The sequence below is a fragment of the Pecten maximus genome, chromosome 10, assembly GCF_902652985.1.
Source record: "Pecten maximus chromosome 10, xPecMax1.1, whole genome shotgun sequence".
NCBI classification, from domain to species: Eukaryota; Metazoa; Mollusca; class Bivalvia; order Pectinida; family Pectinidae; genus Pecten; species Pecten maximus.
Genome location: NC_047024.1, coordinates 28,914,505 through 28,937,067, shown reverse-complemented (window position 1 = coordinate 28,937,067; position 22,563 = coordinate 28,914,505). Strand labels below are relative to the sequence as shown.

Below are 22,563 nucleotides of genomic sequence, written 5' to 3'. Positions count from 1 at the left end.
TACCTCTATCTGCTAATTATGTTTTTATAGGTGTATTCATTAAAGTGAGTTAAAAACAGTTATCTTACTGAGCTTAAAGGTTTTCTTTAAATAACATCAGCCAAATTCGTCGTAAATTAACAAAACCGGAGTTGAATATAAGAAAATTCACGTTTTTCTCATTTTTTCCACTTTAACGCTATTATTCAGATCCACAAAGTCTGGATTCACATATATCAAATATGACATGTTACAATAGTTTCCGTTTACATTCCAAAGGGCTCAGACTAAATTTTCAGTTAAATGCCAAACGCACAATGTGAATTATTTAACTTGGCTATCGATTCCAAATACATGGTTTCCATTTGAATATATCAGAAAAAATAGCATCTGCCGAGAGTGTTAGGGTTGCAATATGTGATAAAACGAAGGTTTTCATGATAGTCCGTCATTGCTGAAGAAGTGCACTCCAGAATGAGGACTTCGGGACTATTAGGTTGTTGGGTGATCGAGAGGCGCAGTGGTATCGCAGAATTACACAAGATATTGATCATCAAGTTATTTGAGCATTACCAAAATATCATTTCCAAACGAATCCTTGAAATAAATTGTAAACAAAAGAAAAACGATTACAGGTCCCCGTGGAAAACCTACAGACACACTTTTTTTTAAAAGAGCAAGAGACATTTCCATAAGACAATAGAGGCGAGAGAGAAAGCCATGGTAGTATATCTAGCAACAATCAAGTGTGTCTTGTAAATGTACACGACATATTAACAATACAGTACATACAGTACACTGTACATATATTGTGAAAGTTTAACAAATGATCTGGACGCAATGCAGATCGATAATTGTAAACACAAGTCTCTCTTCAAAAAATGTAGACATATTTGAAAGTGCATCTTAAAACGTTAAATAGGTTGGTATCTAGAGAGATGGCTTATCTAGCCATTATTCTGTTGCCCAATACCCATTGAATTCATTTATTAAAATCTTTGTGAAATGAAATGAAATTCTCGTTTCTCTGTATCTATGCTAAGAGCAACATTGATGGATAGAAAGACCAATAGAGGAAATGCTAGTGTTGTAGCTGTTTTGGGTATCCGATGATTTGACCTTTGATTTATCTAGAATACATCACATTTTATGATACCTTTGCTGCATTCTAAAAACTGAAAATCAATTGTGTATGCACATGTTCAATTTTTGAACAGACTTAAAAACAAAGCAACAATATACCCATTAAAATTGATTTATTTCAAGATAAATGTGAGCAAGAAAATGTGAAGAAAATGTCCAACATGGACACAGGTTTCTACACTACTGAGTAAAAATACAACCAGTATGTGTTCTGTTCTCCAACAGCTATCTACCCTCCGTTCAACCTCTACCCCTCCACTCTTTCCCTCAAACTGAGGAATATATATTAGATGCTATTTCTATATTAAGTTGACGATTGATGAACAATTTATATGCTGCAACATAGTATATATATATATATATATTGTATCCTAAACATTCCAGCTACCTTGATTCTCAGCACATGTAGCTGGATAATAAAATGTCTGGTTCTTATTACAAAATGACTGTCTCTATAAGTGTGGGTAGTAAGAATGGTACAAGGGTTATCAGAGTTCAACTAAATATCATTGGTAATGTACTTAATAAACTATATAATGTATATAAAGCCATTGTTTAATATACATTGTTTTGAACTAAACATCTGTCAATAATATTTATTTCTTAAAAGGATTGAAAAATATTCTTGAACTGCATACATCATCTTATTGGAACAAGTCCTTGTGTTGTAATTTGACAAAATAAAGATTTCAATATTTTGAACCCTTTTGTATCCAAAGTGCACTGCAGTGGTATCTGTCACTCTTTCTTTTATCATTCCAAACCTCACTGCAAGATAAATCAAGAACCAACAATTTTTCATCAATTACTACATGTAAATCAGATTTAGTTTCTAACATCATTATGAAGACTATGTTTTCTATTATAAGTTTTTCATTACATAGTTTGTTAATAATTACTTTTAAGGAAATACTCTTATTACTGACTTCAATTTAGAATAACACTTAAAACGAGGACATAATGGCATACAAATGTATATCATGCTGATCAAATAGCCCAACTATTATAATCTCATGCTGATTGACAACATACATGGACTCCATATAATGTTACAATTTTTTATGATATTTTACTACGAATATTATAATTGACAACATACATGGACTCCATAATGTAACAATTTTTTATATTTTATTACGAAATATTATAATCATCTTATTACTGTTTAATAAAACTATCATAGTAGTACATGAAGCATACCAACACAATGTAGTAAATCCACATTTTCTATCGGCACAACTGTGGGGACATTTTGGTTGGGAGAGGGGGAGGAGGGGTTAGGTAGTGAGCATGTCATCATTTTAAACCTACAAACTGAGTAGTATTTTCATCAGATGTTTAAAATATCTTGGGACAGTATACTTAATATTAACTACGTACATTAATAATCTTTAAAAAATTCAGCGTTCCATTTTATTATGATATCTATATCATATTGCACAATGATTTTCACAATGTTTAGTTTATTCTTGTTTTTTTTTAATTATATTTATATATAGTTATTTATATATATTCAATTCACGAAAAAATAGCAACTATAGGAATCAAGCGGGACAAAAAAGAAATTATCTTAATAAACAAATGAGATATGTTCTGAATTGAACATCATTAGACATGACTTGTCTTATATTAGAGCTTTACAAACAATTCTCAAGAACCATGTAAAAAAACCTTTATCATTCATTTCATTTCAAAATCATTATTTTATTGACATGTAAATTAACAGCAAAAGTGCTTGTATTTAATGTTCCATTATCCAGATGATTAAATGGAGATAGCTGATAGTGGCCCTGTTCAAAACCAGGAAATATTTTACCAATACCAGCAGATAGTATACGGAGATGGCTGTTATTGTCCCAGTTCAATACAGAATAAAACTGACACTGGCATAGTTTTGTCAATACCAATGATATTACACGGTGATTGTATATTGTATATAGTTGTTTTCCCCCCAGTTCAAAACGATGAAATATCAGACGTTGAATGTGGTTGCAGAGAAGGCATGAAGATTTCCCATTTGGCTGAGGCCACTTTGAATATGATTGATGTGGATGTCTACATTATTCTTGAAGGCACTGTAGAAAAAAAACATAATATTGAATTGTGATTAGGTAAGTTGAACACACAGATAAAATTGTTATTAGAAAAATATATTATTATACATCTTCACAGTAACCTAAAAGGTGTTTCAATTCACTTCAAAAACAATTTTGATGATGATAATTACAAAGTGAACATAAATAATTTCAAATCAAAGTGTACATTTCTGACTTCACAGATACAGGCATTTACATTTGCTGGACATGATATCTAACACTAGGGTGCATTTGGGATTTTCACTACCTTGTATAACAGAAAACTTTTTCTAATGGTTTAATTATACACTATATTACAGTATTAAAGAATAACCAGAATGTTAACATGTGCTTTAAAGACATTACTTGTAAATAGCTCAAAAATATATATTAAACTAAATTATCTCATTTTAAACTTACTTTAAACTGTTGCCATCAAGTCTGCTCTTCACATCTTGAAGTGTGTCTTGTAAAGACTTGAATTCAAATGAGTTCAACTCTGTTTCTGAAAATGTCTGCATAAAACAAAATAGTTTTAACATAACTAATAGTACAAAACTAAGATGGCTTCAATACAGAATCAATCATAGAATTTTAACTACAAATACAATTCTACATAAAATGGGTATAAAACAAGATAATTTATGTACATTCTGTAGAAATTTTCCAGAAACCATTGAACACTTTTTTTGGGATTGTGATAAGGTTAGAGTTCTTTTACGTGAATTTAAACAATTACTTGCTGCTAACAACATTTTTGTCGATTTTATTAAACAGGAATTTATACTTGGAAAATTTAGTTTCAGTGATGCAGATTTGGTATTAGATAACCTTATTTTACTATTGATTAAACAATATTTGTTTAAAATGAAATGTTTAGAAAAAGATATCAATTTAATAAGTTTAAAGAACCATATACTGTTTGAACTGAAAGCTCATAAGCTGATGATAGTTAAGCATAAGGCATACCGAAACAACGTTGAGTTACAAAATAATCTTGAAAACTGGCTTAACATATGATTTTAATGATTTTAATATATCTATGATGTGGTTTTATTTAATGTAACAGTTTTGTGCTGACAATTTAAAGTTCAGGTATATACTTTTACGTGTACATCGTATACACTATTTACCATCTGTGTAATCAAACAATTAGTCTGAGGCTGCAAAAGAAAATCCCCCCCCCCCCCCCCCCCCCCCCCCCCAGTATGTTTGTAATGTGTAAGTTTGATTTGGTGTCTTTATGTGTGTGAGTGAGTGAGTAAAGACATATAGAATGGCTACATGTATGAATATATATAACATTATATCTAAATGAATATGATGTATGCTTGTAAGTTTGAATGGACATGTATTGTATTTGTAATGTGTTGTTGATAAAATTAAAATTGAATAAAAAATTTGTTAAAAAAAAAAAAAAAAAATAGTTTTAACATATCTCATTAACAAATGGTCAATGCCAGTACAAATCGACCAGTTTTGCCTGTTTTGAATATTCTAATACATGTACTTCAAATTTCGTGTGCAATTTTTTTTCTGAAATCCTGTAGATTAATCTATTCTATAAACATTCACTGCTAGTAATGATATAAATTACAATATTTTTTTCTTAATTCTGTAGTGTGAAGTTTTAATCACATGTATAACAAATAATTATAATTACCAAACTATCTGATAAAAGGAATTTGTGGCTATATATTGTGTGAAAATAATGTAATGTATCACAAAATACGCGATTTCTAAATATAAACTCATAACAAACAAAAAATACAAGCCACTTAATTCCATTAATAATCAGTCAGACATTGAAAAATAATACTCAAATCAAGCAAACCAGTAATATCATCAGACAGCAAGTTCAAAACTGTATAACATATTGATATTTTAAGGTCAGCAGAATATAATCCCAGATATATATAATCTATTAAGTTAGCATATAAATTCAACTGCAGAATTTAATCTAAAGAAATTTCTTTTTTAAACAATTGCTGTAATTTGTTTTTAATTTAAGAATGCTGATGAATGACACTACATACCCGCACTTGTAACATAAGGGAAGTAAGACCAGCTATTAAGTCCATAACTTTGGGGTTCTTCTTTCGATTGTGGAACATCGTCTGAAATGCAAAAATTGTGTCATCATCGTCTTTTCAGACTCCCTCTATAGAACCAAAAATGATCATTTACACTGTCCCCAATTTTATCAAATTTTTACTTAATGAAAATCCTTTGATAACTTTAATAAAATTTTCTAAATGAAAACATAATCAGATTGACGGAAAAAATTGTAGTTAATGAACTTTCTTTAAATTATTTTATGTATTCCTAGAGCAAGTTTTAAGTTAAAGAAATTTCCTTAATGTTGATGAAACAAGGGCCAAATGTATGATTAAGACGTAAACCCATAACATATACCTAAGGATTTATTGACATAGTCACTCTGCTTTCATCAGTCATCTGATCTGACAATGGCCAACTGACCAAGGCAAAATTATTCTAGGCATCACCTGATGAAAATGTATATTTTGTCATTACCTATAATACACCAAATTTGACTCTGACCAGCACATGTACAACTACCAGTCAAATACAAACAACATTAATTGCTTAGTTTCAGAGAAGTCGATTATATCAATTTAGCCAAATTGACCCCTTTTGACCCTGCCCCCACGGCGCCCGGGGGTCAGCCCCACCATTTGTACAATTTTGAATCCCTACCCCATAATAATGCTACCAGGATATGACGGATGACAGACAATGGACAAAGGATGCTGAACGCCACAGTATGGCATCCTTTGGACCATGCTGAGCTATTAAACATGCATTGTTATCTAACCTACCCCACTGATTCTGGAAACCATTTCCTCTGCCTCGTCATCACACTTGGTCCTGATCTCCGAAGGCTGGTCCAGTGGAGTAAGGCCCTGTTCTGGAGCAATCTGCAAATTAAAGTGTAACAATATATATTAGTGGTACTGCTTTACAAAATCAGTATATCATAGCTTCACAATAGTCATATACATATAAGCAAACATAACAATATTGCATGCAAAAATTTTCTTTTATAATATATAATCAGTCACTGTGGCTACAGACATTTTTCAGTCAAACCATGTCTGATACACAATGTAATTGACCTAATAAGCTTCATATAGATGCCTGCTCACATAATGGTGTATAAAGTTAAAGTCAAGTCTGTCTTAAGAGATTTCTCAACAGAACATTAGAAATTTATATCCCTAGAGAGTGATCTTTGTAAATAGGTGCAATTTTATAGAATTTCATTTGGTACAAGTCATGGATCCCAGATCTGTCAACTGATTAATATGATTTTGTTAGTCCTGGTAAAAAAGTAGAACACAAATGAATACTTTGTATAACCTTTAAAGATACAGGAAATAACATTCATATGATTTGCATAATGTTTCCTGAATCACTTATCCCTTACCTTTCTATATACAGGAAAGATCATTCCGAATTTTTTTTTTACAATATTTTCTGAATCAGTCTGTCTCTAACCTTTCTATATTCAGGAAATATCATCCCTATATATTTTTTGTACAATATTTCCTGAATCTTAAGCTTAAACCTGATGTTCAATCCAATTATTTCACAATATAATATGTTGAAATGAAAAGAAGCAGGTATAAACTAGACAGTGTGAAGTTCATAGTTCAATCTAGTCATATATTTATAGTACACTTCCAAGAAATTCTTTTGGGCTATTTACTGTTGGATTGCATTATGTATTGTCACTTCCATGATGTAACACACCTCTACTTAGGGTTAGAGTTAATTAAGATTTTTACATTGATAGTAGTATACATGTACTTGTTACTTACATTATATAATCAGATATATCATAAATCATGACCCCTTTTTGGTTGAGCATGCTAGGAAATACTTTTCAAATCATGCTACAAATTTCCCTTTGAAAGATATTTTAAGATTTAGCCAGTCTAATAAAACTAGTTTGTTGTCTCATTTATATATAATATGATAATACACATGTAATATCTAAATATTTACATGTTATACATTTTTTCAGAATTTTATTATTATATTCTTATTTATAGATCATATGACTGACCATGATCATTTTAATATCCTACTTCACAAAGACAACACTTGTCCACCGTGTACACCGACTTTATTAGTTAATGCAGAAAATTTCAAAGGCCACTCACTGATTAAGAATATGAAAATATGTTCATCAAAAACTGTTGTTATAATCTAGACAAAAACAATCTATGGACTATCAGTATTTCAAAAAATTCAGTATATAAACAAGGCTGCTGTATAAATAGGGTCAACATTTAAACATATCAGGTGAACTAGACATTTAAACATACCAGGTGAACTAGACATTTAAACATACCAGGTGAACTAGACATTTAAACATACCAGGTGCACTAGACATTTAAACATACCAGGTGAAATAGACATTTAAACATACCAGGTGAAATAGACATTAATTCAGAGATCTGTAATATGCCCTAGTGCCCATGGCTTACCTCCTGACAGTACTGCTGGACTCCTATCAGACACTCATTCAGTTCTTTGTTGAGATCCTCCAGCTGTAGCACTGCATTAGCATACTTTCTCTGGAACTCAACGGAAATGGGTTCCAGGAAGGACTTCTGTCAACACAATAGTTTGAGTTACTACACAAGGAATTTATAAAACTAGTCATGCAGTAATCCCCAAATGATGAATTAATTATTACACTTTTGAGTAATTTTAATAGATTTTTTTTTAAATGTGCATAACCTAGAAATATTGTTTCATGTGAATTAAAGTATTAAATATCAAAGTAAAATGAATCCTTTAAAGTGAGGAATTTTTTTTTTATTTTTATTTTTTTTAAATTTTATCACACAGATTTTTTCTTGAATCATGAACCCTTAAATCAAAGCTTTTTAACGAAATATATGTGAACTAAAACTTTTTTATGACAGTAAAGCGATGATCTCTTTATATAAGGAGGAGGCCTAGTAGATGTTGATGTATTAAACTGTCAGACAAGGAACAAAGACTCCTTAAGTTCCATTAACGACTTAAAATAAATTAAAATTATAATGTTCTTACCATCTTTTCAGCGTCTGTGTTCATAGTTTTTAACTGTTTGACCCAGTCTTTCTTGATCATGAGAATCTTGGATAATTTTGTCTGTAATAGAGTTTAATATAACTTGAATAATCCACATAGTCTAAAACTTTACATACAAGACTCTCGTACAATGTACAGTGACTACATGACACAAAGTACCTTGAGCTCAGACACCCCCCAGATATAGGTTATTCTGTTTATACATTGTACAGTATAATTATTCTACACCTATTAAAACATGCCATGGAGAAGAGTGATTAAGTTATATAATACCTAATCACTGACAGGTGTAATTATTGTATTACCATTGAATTAAAGATTACAAAAATTACTATTACACTGTACAGATCAATAAATAAGGACAATATGTCAGTCTCAAGGCAATTAAAATGACATGTGCTCTAAGGTGACCTTGTTACTCTACACACTGTCTGTAACAGTCCATAAGCTACTTTCTACCCCACAAATATCACACATTCTCAAACAGTCCATAAAATTACCCACACCCCTCAAATGTGATGTATTTTGGAACAGTCTATAAAATTACCTTTCATCCCTCAGGTATGATGTATTCTCGAACCATAAAGCTACCTCCCCTGCACCCCTCAGATGTGATGTATTTTGGAACAGTCTATAAAATTATAATTACCTTCCATCACTCACCTCTCTCTGATGCTTACAATCATGCTTCCATCCATTGTAATACAATAGGTATATTGTTGTGAATAGCTCTACTGAACTGAAGTTGTGTTGTTTAAAACATAACAAAAGTCTTTTTATAAAAAAAAAATTTAACATGTCAAAGTCCTTAAATATAATGTTATAAATGTTAAAAATCTTATATCAGATACGATCATTCTGGACAGTACTAAACTATCTATTGTCTCTCCAATAGGATGCATTCTAGAACTGTCTATAAACTATTTTGTACGCCTACAATATGATCCTACCAAGAGAGACTCTGGTCATGCTTAGTTTGACAAACAATGAACAACTCCTTTACAGTATTAAACTACAGACCTGATTTAATCATATGTTCTATAAGTTTGAACTATCTCATGGCTGAGAGAACAAGATGATCAATCCTATTGAGCTACCTTTATCATTATACCAGGAGACATATATTTAATTTATAAGTCAAATATGTTTATGCAAAGTTTATAGAGAAAAATCTTAAATTGTCAATGTGAATCTGGACTAAATTGATTTCATATGGGACTGTAAAATATTACAATTATGATGTCACTCAAACACCAATATTTAGTCAGTATGAGAAAAGATCAAATTTTTGCAACTCTCTCTCACAATTTGAATTTGGCAGTCTTATGTCCCATAGGATAAATTCTAGTACAGACTGAAAGCTACCTCCACCCCTACCCTAAAACTATATTTCAACCCCTCCCTATAAGATGCATTCTGGAACAGTCCAGAAAGCGATTTCCATCCTTCCTATCATTTAGCAATGTTGGAACAGCCTTGAAACATTTCATTTCAATCTAATATGATCAAATAGCATATATGCATTCCACTTGGAGGAGTACTTACAACTTGAACCAGGAATTTGATGGGAAAGCCGCCATATGTTCCCCCCTCCAAGCTCATTAGCCGACCTTTGAACGGTGACCCACTCAACAATGGATCATTGTCCTGTGAAAATGAAAACGTTCAGTTAAGCATACATGTACAAACCATGATACAACAGTAATTGATATTTGGTATTATCAACAAAATTTAATGTCTGTTAAAGAGGCTTACCCGCAGACGGACCGGTAAACGGCACATCTCCGATCACTAAATAAACTTCAGTACACGTTTCTATGTGACAAAATTAGAGGCTTTCCGACTTTATTTCTTGAAAACAATTACAGAATATGTATTTAAAAGACGTTTTAAAACTCAACATGAGAGGGAAATGTATGGAATATAACGACAAATCTTCTTTGTAAATCGCCGCTGCCTTTGAAGTTATCACTGTGCGGCACTGTGCACGTGCTTGTTTCTTTGATGTGTCAATCAAATTAGACTGATTGCGGGTTGCGATTAAATAAATAATATTTAAAAATGAGGTTTTAATATCACTTTTCAGCGTTTTATAAGGAAAATAAAATGAAAAACTTAACAATTCCAACAATCTGTCATGCGTAAAAAATCTTTTTCTATTAGCCAATTTTTCTGATAGATCTCTCTGCGGGCAAGCCTCTTTAATGGGAAAGTTGAAAAAAATGTGAATACAAATATCAACTAGGTCTATATCAGTTTATCTTCCGAGATAAATTTACAAGGTAAATTTACATCTGTGATTTCAACTGTTCTCAGACAATTATATATGACAGTAGCATTTAAATTATTTTGCCTGTTACTTACGAGGTGAGGATTAGGTGATCCAAGACTAGGAACAAATCGGGGCGGTGAGAAAATGGCTTGTCTGGGCCGATGTTTCTGTTGGAAAGCTGTGAGAGGGATTGTTTCAATTTCATCATTGCTCTGTGGGATGGAAAAAAATTAAATAATCTAATAAACATTAACTTCTTTATAAGAAATGACCTATGAACTATAAATCATCTAAATGATCTAAATAAGCCCGGTCAAATAAGGATCAACTTAGAGCTGTTCAAAATCTACAGATCTATCAATTCAACAAATATTTTCATCTCACCATAGCATCTTTGCATTAATAAATCTTTTCATTTGAAAATCTGTATATCATCTAATTCTATACAATTTCATATGATGTAAAATGGCACAAACATATTTTGTGAATACTAGTTTTTTCAATATTAATTATATAACCGATGATTTTGTCTGATCATGAAAACCCATTCGATGAAATACTGTATTCAACCTAATGAGTGCACCTACCCCTATAAGTGCACACCTGACTTTTGCAGGAAATAAAAAGGTATGTAAATGAAAAAAAAAAACTTTCCACAAAAATTGCACACAAATCTTTGTCTCTGTACATGGTTAATTTAGAGCAACCCTTTTGTGTTTTTGTGAGCACACAGTGCAATTACTAGGTCAAATATGGTAATTCCAAATGCATCTTACAAGCACTTCGTAGTCAGGTATTGAGTGAATACCGAGACCAGGTCTGTCAAAGGTTACACGGTAACTGTTGTTTACAGTATCTAAGGCATCAACTGTACCAGTAAACAAACCATCCTGGGGCCTTCTTAGTCGTGCTGAAAATAGGAAAATAGGAGAATAAGTTATTCAACAGAATCAGAAGGTTACCGTACAAACTCGTGTAATTTGCGCACCAGTGTAATTTGCGCAGGTACTTTTTGGGGCTGAAAAAAACTTCTATCTGTATATTTTGCATATTTTGTGCATGAAAATTTTTGACCAAAAACGATGTCCAGGAGGTCCCGAAAACGATGTATGAAAATGACACTAACACAGATTAGTACAAAACTTTGCTTAAAATCATTGTAATAAATACTTGATGATTATAATAATATGATTATTTTGTATTTTGTATTTGTAATGAGGAAATAGCTAAATTGCGTCTTGTTTATTTTCTTCAAATTGACCGTAAGAGGAAAAGCTAACTTACGTACGGTAATATGGTTTGGTTTATTTAGTTTAACGTCCTATTAACAGCTAAGGTCATTTAAGGACGGCCTCCCGTGCGTGCGACATGCATGTGTGTGGTGAGTGCGTATCTGTGTTTTGGGATGCTGCGGTATGGTCGTGTTAACTCTCCTTGTGGTAGGCCAACCTTTGCCGATAGTGCTATCTCACTGAAGCATACTGCCGAAGACACCCAGCAGCACACCCCACCCGGTCACATTATACTGACAACGGGCCAACCAGTCGTCCCACTCCAAATATGCTGAGCGCTAAGCAGGAGTAGCAACTACCATTTTTAAAGACTCTGGTATGTCTCGGCAAGGGGACAGAACCCAAAGCCTTCCTCACAGGAACGAACGCTCAACTAAAGGCCAAAAGTGAGGCATTGTCAAGGGAGACATTAGGAAGAAGAAAGTTGTTCAGAAAGAATAGAAAAGATAAGATCCCAAATTTAGTCGCCTCTTACGATCATGCAATGGGGGCAGCAGGTACAATTCTAACGCCCTACTTACGTACTGTAACCACCATGCACACGGCATTATGAACATTTATCACCTCAAACTTACACACACTTTCAAAGAAAAGTAAATTTAAGTAATCACTTTTGCATGTATATCGCCACAAGTGTCTAATTAATCTTATTATTTAGCCCAATAAAGCTTCACGCGGTAATTGACGACAGAAATATTGTCCGCTTGGATGTGGGTGTTACGTATGTATACGCTTCCCTCAGAACCGCTTGTGTAGCTGTTGGTAACTGACCTTTTGGGTGGTATACTAATTAAATCATCATTGATTTTGGGTACTGGTCGTGTTGATATTATTTCAGTGCTCCCACAATTTACGAGACTCTCCCAAATAAAACGTGTACACCGGTCGGGTCCCGGTTACCAAAGTGACCGCATGTGATCATCCTACAGTTTGCTCAGTGTTAAGTGTAAATATGCAAGGTACAGCCAGTTTTATTGTCAAATAATGGTAAATAAATACATATATAGGACTTTATACTCAATCAAAACAAAAGAATTCAGTTTATAATTGGCCTAGCTCCGTGGAGTCCGGGATTGAAAGTTCGGTAAGCCCATCATATCATGACGGACTTTTAAACAATACAAGAGGCCCATGGGCCTTAACGGTCATCTGACAAACACTTACACTTACAGCAGGGACACACACCCCAATCCAGCATTATTACCATAAATTATTTATCGCAGCCAGTTATGTTTTAGATCAAATTTGGTTTTTATCCATTTAGCTTGTCCAGGAAGAGCAGCATCATAAAGCAAAATTTTAGCCAAGTTCCCATTTTTGGGGCATGCCCCTCTGTCCCAATGGGTCAGACAAGACTCATTTATATCAATTAGGATTGCCTTTCCCCAATGATGTTTCATACTAAATATGGTTGTAATCAATTCAGGCATTAAGGAGGAATTGCATTTTTAAGAAATGTTTAACCTAAGCACTCCTTTTGCCCCATCTTTTTTTCCCCAGGGGTCAAACCTGTCTCATTAAAAAATATGATTGCCGTCACCTTATGTTTCACATCAAATTTGGTTGTAATCCACCAAAAGGTTAGGGAGGATTAGGATTTAACAGCAAATATTCACCAAAGTTCCCCTTTTGGGGCCCTGCCCCTCAGGCCCCAGGGGTCACACTAGCCTCGTTTATATAAAATATGACCACCCTTCCCAAAGGATGTTTCACACCATATTTCGTATTAATCCACCCAAGGGTTAGAGAGAAGTAGGATTTATAGCAAAAATTCACCAAAGTTCCCCTTTTGGGGCCCCGCCCCTCTGGCCCTAGGGGTCAAACCAGCCTCATTTATATAAAATATGATTGTCCTCCTCCAATGATGTTTCACACCAAATTTGGTAATAATTCACTATGGGTGTTAGGAGGAGTAGGATTTTATAGCAAAATTTCATCCAAGTTCCCCTTTTGGGGCCCTGCCCCTCTGGCCCCAGGGGCCACACCAGCCTCATTTATATAAAATATGACCACCCTCCACCAATGATGTTTCACACAATATCTGGTTGAAATCCACCAAAGGGTTAAGGACGAGTAGGATTTTATAGCAAAATTTCATCAAAGTTCCCTTTTTTGGGCCCGTCACTCTGGCCCCAGGGCTCACACCAGCCTCATTTATATAAAATATGACCACCCTCCCCCAATGATGTTTCACAACATATCTGGTTGAAATCTACTAAAGGGTTAAGGAGGAGCAGGATTTTATAGCAAAATTTCATCAAAGTTCCCCATTTGGGGCCCCACCCCTCAGGCCCCAGGGGTCACACTAGCCTCATTTATATAAAATATGACCGCCCTCCCCAAATGATGTTTCACAACATATCTGGTTGAAATCCACTATAGGGTTAAGGAGGAGTAGGATTTTATAGCAAAATTTCATCAAAGTTCCCCATTTGGGGCCCCGCCCCTCAGGCCCTAGTGGTCACACCAGCCTCATTTATATAAAATATGACCGCCCTCCCCAAATGATGTTTCACAACATATCTGGTTGAAATCCACTAAAGGGTTAAGGAGGAGTAGGATTTTATAGCAAAATTTCATCAAAGTTCCCCTTTTGGGGCCCCGTCCCTCAGGCCCCAAGGGTCACACCAACTTCATTTATATAAAATATGACCGCCCTCCCCTAATGATGTTTCACACCAAATTTAGTTGTAATCCACCCAAGGGTAAAGGAGGAGTAGGATTTTATAGCAATATTCACCTAAGTTCCCTTTTTGGGGCCCCGCCCTTCTGGCCCCAGGGGTCAGACCAGCCTCATTTATATAAAATATGATTGCCCTCCCCCAATGATGCTTCAAACCAAATTTGGAAGTAATCCACCCAAGCGTTAAGGAGGAGTAGCGTTTTGAAAGAAAAAGTTTACGGACGGCGCACGGCGCACGGCGGACGACGACGGACGAAGCACGATGACTATAGGTCATCCTGACCCTTTGGGTCAGATGACCTAACAATTAAAAGGCTTATTGTTGTATCAATCTGTTTATGATAACACTGCATGTATATATTCCTCCTTTCTATAAGGAATTTGTGAAAATAAATATTAACTTTGAAGAGCTGAGTATGGCACTGTTGCACCATTCTTTAACTTACGTTTTTCAAGAACTGATTTCTATTTAATTGTCATGAATCCCTTATTAACTCAAATATCAACACATATAGTAGGTAGCTATACACCACTTCATTATCTGACATATTTAACAAGAATAAATTGCTGTGTGTATGTTTATTATCTTCAAGTTCCTAACAGAAAATCCCATCATTTTCCAAGATGGCGGACATTGAGAATTGACTATCTTTTTTCTGTAAACAAAACTTGAAAACGTCTCTACCTGTATAATTTGCGCACCCCCAACTTTATACTTTATTTCAGTACAAAAAACTGTGCAAATTACACGAGTTTTTACGGTAAACAACCCTGATTTCAGACACTATACTGATTTCAATATCAGCAATAGACAATACACCCAGCCCACCTGATACTATCACGGTTACCTTACAAATAGACAATACACCTAGCCCACCTGATACTATCACGGTTACCTTACAAATAGACAATACACCTAGCCCACCTGATACTATCACGGTTACCTTACAAATAGACAAATACACCGAGCCAACCTGATACTATCACGGTTACCTTACAAATAGACAATACACCCATCCCACCTGATACTATCACGGTTACCTTACAAATAGACAATACACCTAGCCAACCTGATACTATCACGGTTACCTTACAAATAGACAATACATCTAGCCAACCTGATACTATCACGGTTACCTTACAAATAGACAATACACCCAGCCCACCTGATACTATCACGGTTACCTTACAAATAGACAATACACCTAGCCCACCTGATACTATCACGGTTACCTTACAAATAGACAATACACCTAGCCCACCTGATACTATCACGGTTACCTTACAAATAGACAAATACACCTAGCCAACCTGATACTATCACGGTTACCTTACAAATAGACAATACACCCATCCCACCTGATACTATCACGGTTACCTTACAAATAGACAATACACCTAGCCAACCTGATACTATCACGGTTACCTTACAAATAGACAATACATCTAGCCAACCTGATACTATCACGGTTACCTTACAAATAGACAATACACCCAGCCCACCTGATACTATCACGGTTACCTTACAAATAGACAATACACCTAGCCCACCTGATACTATCACGGTTACCTTACAAATAGACAATACACCTAGCCCACCTGTTACTATCACGGTTACCTTACAAATAGACAAATACACCTAGCCCACCTGATACTAACATGGTTACCTTACAAATAGACAATACACCCAGCCCACCTGATACTATCACGGTTACCTTACAAATAGACAAATACACCTAGCCCACCTGATACTAACATGGTTACCTTACAAATAGACAATACACCCAGCCCACCTGATACTATCACGGTTACCTTACAAATAGACAAATACACCTAGCCCACCTGTTACTATCACGGTTACCTTACAAATAGACAATACACCCATCCCACCTGATACTATCACGGTTACCTTACAAATAGACAATACACCACACCCACCTGTTACTTTGGTGTCTATAATTATAGACAATACACCACACCCACCTGTTACTTTGGTTTCTATAATTATAGACAATACACCACACCCACCTGTTACTTTGGTTTCTATAATTATAGACAATACACCACACCCACCTGTTACTTTGGTTTCTATAATTATAGACAATACACCACAATCACCTGTTACTTTGGTTTCTATAATTATAGACAATACACCACACCCACCTGTTACTTTGGTGTCTATAATTATAGACAATACACCACACCCACCTGTTACTTTGGTTCCTATAACTAGATGTGTTGGTATCTCATCAGGAAGATCCTTAAAGCTGTTTAACTCTGATAATTTACGTTGTTGAAGAAGTCTGATTTTGTTTCTCCTCTGCTCTAGTGCCGCCCTCTCTTCTGCAAAGAATGCGGGAGAACATCTGGCAGAACAAAAAATGGAATACAAATCAGTCCAAGCCAACTGTATCAAAATTACAAATTCAACAGGGGTTATTCATGTGGAGCACCAAAATATACAAATACTCATGGAGTAAGAAACATCTCGTCTTTATCTCTAACCATAATTCTATTTTGATTTTCATTTATTTGTATATACATGTATCTCTGTGTTTATCTTTTAGAACTGCATTTATTATCACGATTTAACATCTAGATAAAACAAACTGATTTGTGTAAGTCACCTTCTTGGTTTGCCCATCAATCTACGAATCTTGTTCCACTCCACACGTCGAATTTTCTTTGTTTTCAGCTGTGGGAATGTTTCTTTGACACAAATGCAAAAGTCATTCTCACCCAGAAACAAAGGTCTGAAAATACAAACAAACACATTTCCAATGTGTCACTCACTCCTGTCCAAGAACTCAGTGTCATGACAAAATGGTGCAAATATAAATCAAATCTGTTGAGTGGTGACTTTTGACCCTTTAACCATGACAGGCCATTAACCCCCAGAATGTGATCAGGTATAAAACTTCATGTTATGATACTTCCCTGATATTTCCCCTATAAAAAAGTGGGAACATAACAACTGTCTTTATTACATTTTAGTTTATCTTAGCAAGATATTAAAGAACATTCCTGCAATATACAATATACCAATGGGGATAAATATTTATTCAATCCCTGTATATGTCAATTTTCAATTAACTGGTATCATTCAATCTCAGCTTTGAGAGTCAATGCTGAATCCATGAGAGTCAATCTTTAATCCACCCGAGTCAATTTTCAATCCAGACGAGAGTCCATTTCATTCAATAAGGGGAGACAATACTCAATAAATATTCAAACAATAACTAACAAGTGCAATCAATGATTGCGAAAGCTCACCGCCAGTGCAATCAATGATTGCGAAAGCTCACCGGCGGCAGCAATCACACTATACATTCATTTTCTATGTATGTATAAGCATGTCACTTGGAAATTGTACATCACATTATATCGCTCCTAGACCTCTAATGGATGGATAAACCAAACAAGAAGGGTGTGGACTTACAAGCTTTCCAAAACTTACCCCAAAAATCTTTAAAGAGGGTTTTTGTGCCCAAAAAATTAAGTCCACTTATTAAAATGCCAAGTGAGTTTTGGTGCCAAAAAAGTTTAGTCCACAAAAGTGTAAAATGCGAAAAAAAAAATCACAATTTTTATCTGCATGATTTTGCCATAAAATCACTCCTAGACCTCTAATGAATGTATAAACCAAATAGGAAGGGTGTGAGGTGCATACTTTTGGACTTAAAAGCTTTCCAAAAACTTATCCCAAAAACTTTAAAATGGGGGTTGGACACCGACGGTACAGCATTAGCTCACAGTTACTCGTAACCAGTGAGCTAATAAAAAAAAATTATTAGGTACATTAGTATAGTTAACTTTATTTGATAAATACACTGAGGGTTTGCAAATTGTTCACCATCAGCATAAGCCCTATTATGTTCCACCATGTACTCTAGCTGCTATAAATAATTCAGTGACAACTTACATATCCAGATTAGAGTAGAACCACTCGTAGCACACCCATTTGTGAGCCTTTGGAAGCTTGAGGAGATTTCTAAGGCGAACTCCAATAGCTTGGGCAGACTGCTTATCAGAAATACTCAGGAGAGCCTTTGTCTGAATATTAAAACAAGAAAAAATTTCAACATCAAAACACATAAGAAATAACAATTATATACAATAGAAATTGTTAGCTACAAATTTTGCTGGCTGTTGACAAATATCAAACATGACCAAAGGCCAGGTTATGTTTTTAAAAAGTAGGAACTTGTTTTAAAATGATAACTTAAGATTCTGCAGAACTCAAATATATACTGCAAAAGAATAAAAATGGTCTTTGATATATTCACATTCAGATTAGACTTTTAATAGGTCAAGTTATATTCATTTTTACAAATTTTGAAAGCCTTCATTCTAGCATGCAACTGGCAAATGAATTTCTTATTGTTCCTTTCTCCTAATGAAGGTATTGTGTTTTTTCATGTCTAAAATGGACCATTAATTACTTAATTATATACATTCTTCTCGGACATTTGAATCAAAACATGCAGGGATTTTTCCCACTAGTTTGGGATGGGGTCTTTTTGTCTCAATTTGGGAAGAAAATTGGTAAATTGGGAACAATTTTTTCAGGAGTAAACTGTAAATTTTGGGAATTTGGCTTCAATTTGAAATAATTTCAATTGGGAATGGGGCCAATTAACGGTCCCAAAAACCCCTCAGAAAAAGTCCTGACATGTTATGATTTACAACTTCCTCTAATACACAAACAAAAAATGTACTGTTTTGGGACCTACATAATGGCTTCTGCTTTGTAATATCAATAAAGACACTCACAAAATTAAGTCCAGTGTATGTTTAATGATTAACATGAATATGAAAATAATATCATATCAGCCATGTTTTCTTTTGAGTAAATGTTCTGCACCAGACTGTCAATATCTTGTATCAGCACTGTACATGTGCAATGAACCTGGTTAAGGCCTATAGCGATTTTTACACTTGAAAGTTTGGTTAATGTCAACTAGGATTGTTCGAACTATTGCATTATTATGTATTATTAAAGCATATTCAACAATATCTATCTTATTTTGTTCAATCTGACCAATGACTTTCCATATTAATTTATTTATAAAGTTTTAGTCTGTTGAAGAGGATATTCAATGATTGTAAGCCTGTACAAGAAAACTTCCATTACTGGTATTTAAAATGAAATAATGTAATGTTACTTTAAGGGGAGACGAAAAGTCAAAATATGTTCATAGCTAGATAAGTAGTTCTTATAAGGTACTCACATTTCTGGTTCTCAACGAGGAGGCAGCTCTGCTTGTCCGGCGCGGGGACTTGGATGGCGAGTAGGAGGTATCCTCATCATCATTATAAAATTTCTGGTTCTTTTTTCTTATTCTTGGTGGCTAGAAAAAAGGAAACATCACTACATGACCTCTGTAACTAAAATCATAGTGGCTATTTCACCTTTTCCTTTATCATTTATGATCTAGCCATAGTCGACAAGCTATTTGTAGAATGTTACCGCATAACACAACAGATTTGTTAATGTCAAGAGAAACTTCATCACTGACCTTAACATCATGTCAGAGTGTCACGTGAGTTTATAACTATACTCATTTTTTTTTGGTGGGCATGGCATCTTAAAATCACCATTCGGGACCAATATTTGACCTGTAAGGCACCTGAATGGCGACTAGAAAATTTGTTTTGAAAAAATATTAGACAGTATAATTAGTAAAATCCAGAAAATGTGTCTTACTACCATCACATAAACACTTCTCTGTTCACAATCTTAAACATGCTTTGTATAATGGCTGCAGTTTTTACTACCGAGTACAGATATGTTGTGATTTCATCAAACTGTGATAGAAAATCTATCTTACAAACTGCATGAATGTGTATAGATTTGCAATTTGGAAATTGATTATTATTATTTCAAAGGTTGCAGTCAACTTTTGAATGACATTTACAATACAAAAGGTTAAGACAGACGTTATTGTATTCTGATTTGAAAAGTTCACAGGAAACTGTTTTGAAGAAATTAAGACAACTGGGCTGGGAAACCCAACTTTTTCAATTGGCACCTAGCTTTAAAGGCCTGTTACCCCAATAGGCTACCTTGCAAAAATATCCACTTTGAGCCCTGCAATATCGTTTTAATTTAAACAACATTGCAGCTAACAATAAATTAAGTTCTCATAGTTATTCTTGTTCGTTCTTCAATAATAAGCACTTTTAAAAATAGTAGCCAATTATGCAACTTTGTCCCAGCTCTGCTAATTAACAAGTGATGGCTGTACTCACATTTCTGCTACGAGGCGGTGATCTGTATGTTGTTCCTACAACACGATTCATTAATTTTACTTTTATTACCATTAAAAAATGCAAAGTATATCAATCAAAATTATATCTTATTATGGTTAAATAAATTGAAATTTAATATCAAATATTAGCTATCAAATATACTGTTGAATGAGTCCAGTACAGCTGTTTAGATTTTATTACCAAATTAATTAAACTAACTGAACCATTAACTGTTGAAATTACAGAAAATACATTTAAAACCCAGAACTGCATTTGCAGACTGAAACCCAAACAAATGTGTCAATTCACTTTGGGCTTAAAACAATGATTTTAAATATACATATTTGAATTTGGTTTGCCATGGGAAAGAAAAGTTGAATATGTTCCAATGCAGATCTGAGCCTATGAGAATATCAGTCAAAGTTGTAGAGATTCAACATGATTTGAATAAAAGAATTCTACTCAACATGAGTTGAGTTCCATCATCAGTTCCAAAATTTTACAAATGCAAACAATGAAATGGTTTTTAAATTAGGATCCATGCTTAAGGGTATATGTTTAATAATTACCTTCTTTTAGGCTGACTAATGCCTCAGCTGATGAGCCTACTGAAACAAAACAAAACACTGATGTAGTATCACTACTGAGTAGCCTTCGTTATTTATGGTATAACTAGAATGCTAAGCATACACGCATTTTAAATTAACAAATGACCTTCCACTTCCAGCAAGTATTTGTATTAGTTTGTTGCTTATTCCACGCGAAATTTAAATAAATAGCGAATAAAAATGAACACGTGAAAATAACAAAGAGAGTATGTACATTTACTACTTAGACACTAAAAGCGTTAAAATGGGAAAACAATGAAATATGTTTTGGCCCAAACCCAAATGAAAACAAACATCCCCCCCGACCATCCTCCCACGTCCATCATATATTTTCATGTCTTCTAGCCATTCAATTACATTCGCCGACAAGGAATAGATTCATGATTATATATAACATTAAAACAAAAAAGTAACATCGTAGCAAAACGCTACAGAGGAATAATTTAAGCATGCAAATGATACAAATATTGAGTAGCGTAGGTACTTTCAAGTGTGTCGTCCGCCATGTTCGTCGCGCCTCTATTTCAAACACCGGAACGTCATGAACTAAGAGAGACAACTCGCTTTTACTTTGCAAGATTGACGCATGTTCGTTACGAGGTACATGCATGTAGGCCTACTGTACAAGGAAGGAAGGACCATGGGTTATATTTTTTAATCTTCAGGTACATATTGATCAACTGAAAAGAATATTTTATTTTTAAATCAGTTGGTGGTGATTCATGTATGTTATCAAAAAATCAGAAAGTTATGGTCCCTGCAAAATTCAGTACTTTGCGAATTATTTACAGTAATTAGATATATATAAAATTACATGCATACTGTATAGCCCTAACCACGAATCGATTGGTGTTTCCATACATACCTCCATCGATTTATTTATATTGTCTTTTGATTCTACTTGTAGATATGTAAAATATATTTTTCTCAAACTTGATTTTTTAAATCTAGAATTTAGAAAGCGTTTATAAATGAGCTGAACATGAACAATTTGTCTGGTTTAATAGATCTGATGTATCACAATTTCATTTTTTCCTGGCTTTCCTAAGTTACGAGCTTTGCATTGATACCTAATTTGTAAATTAACTCGTAGAATTAGTGATAAAACAAAAGTATTTTTCTCGGATTCAATAGGTATACCTGCCTATCC

General features: G+C 34.1%; 1 protein-coding gene across 1 annotated transcript; it reads right to left on the bottom strand.

The window, feature by feature from the left end:
• Positions 1 to 1,220: 1,220 nt before the first annotated feature.
• LOC117336415 (protein lin-9 homolog) lies at positions 1,221 to 21,954 on the bottom strand. The gene is made up of 16 exons (XM_033896925.1): positions 21,898 to 21,954; positions 21,375 to 21,413; positions 20,806 to 20,840; positions 19,785 to 19,904; positions 18,476 to 18,606; positions 17,181 to 17,306; positions 16,762 to 16,919; positions 11,355 to 11,488; positions 10,671 to 10,790; positions 9,852 to 9,953; positions 8,286 to 8,366; positions 7,712 to 7,837; positions 6,038 to 6,136; positions 5,234 to 5,314; positions 3,618 to 3,712; positions 1,221 to 3,197 (listed from the first exon to the last, which is right to left on the bottom strand). The coding sequence occupies exons 1-16, from the start codon at positions 21,917 to 21,919 to the stop codon at positions 3,095 to 3,097; spliced, it is 1,572 nt and encodes a 523-aa protein (XP_033752816.1). The 5' UTR covers positions 21,920 to 21,954; the 3' UTR covers positions 1,221 to 3,094.
• Between the last annotated feature and the right edge of the window lie 609 nt (positions 21,955 to 22,563).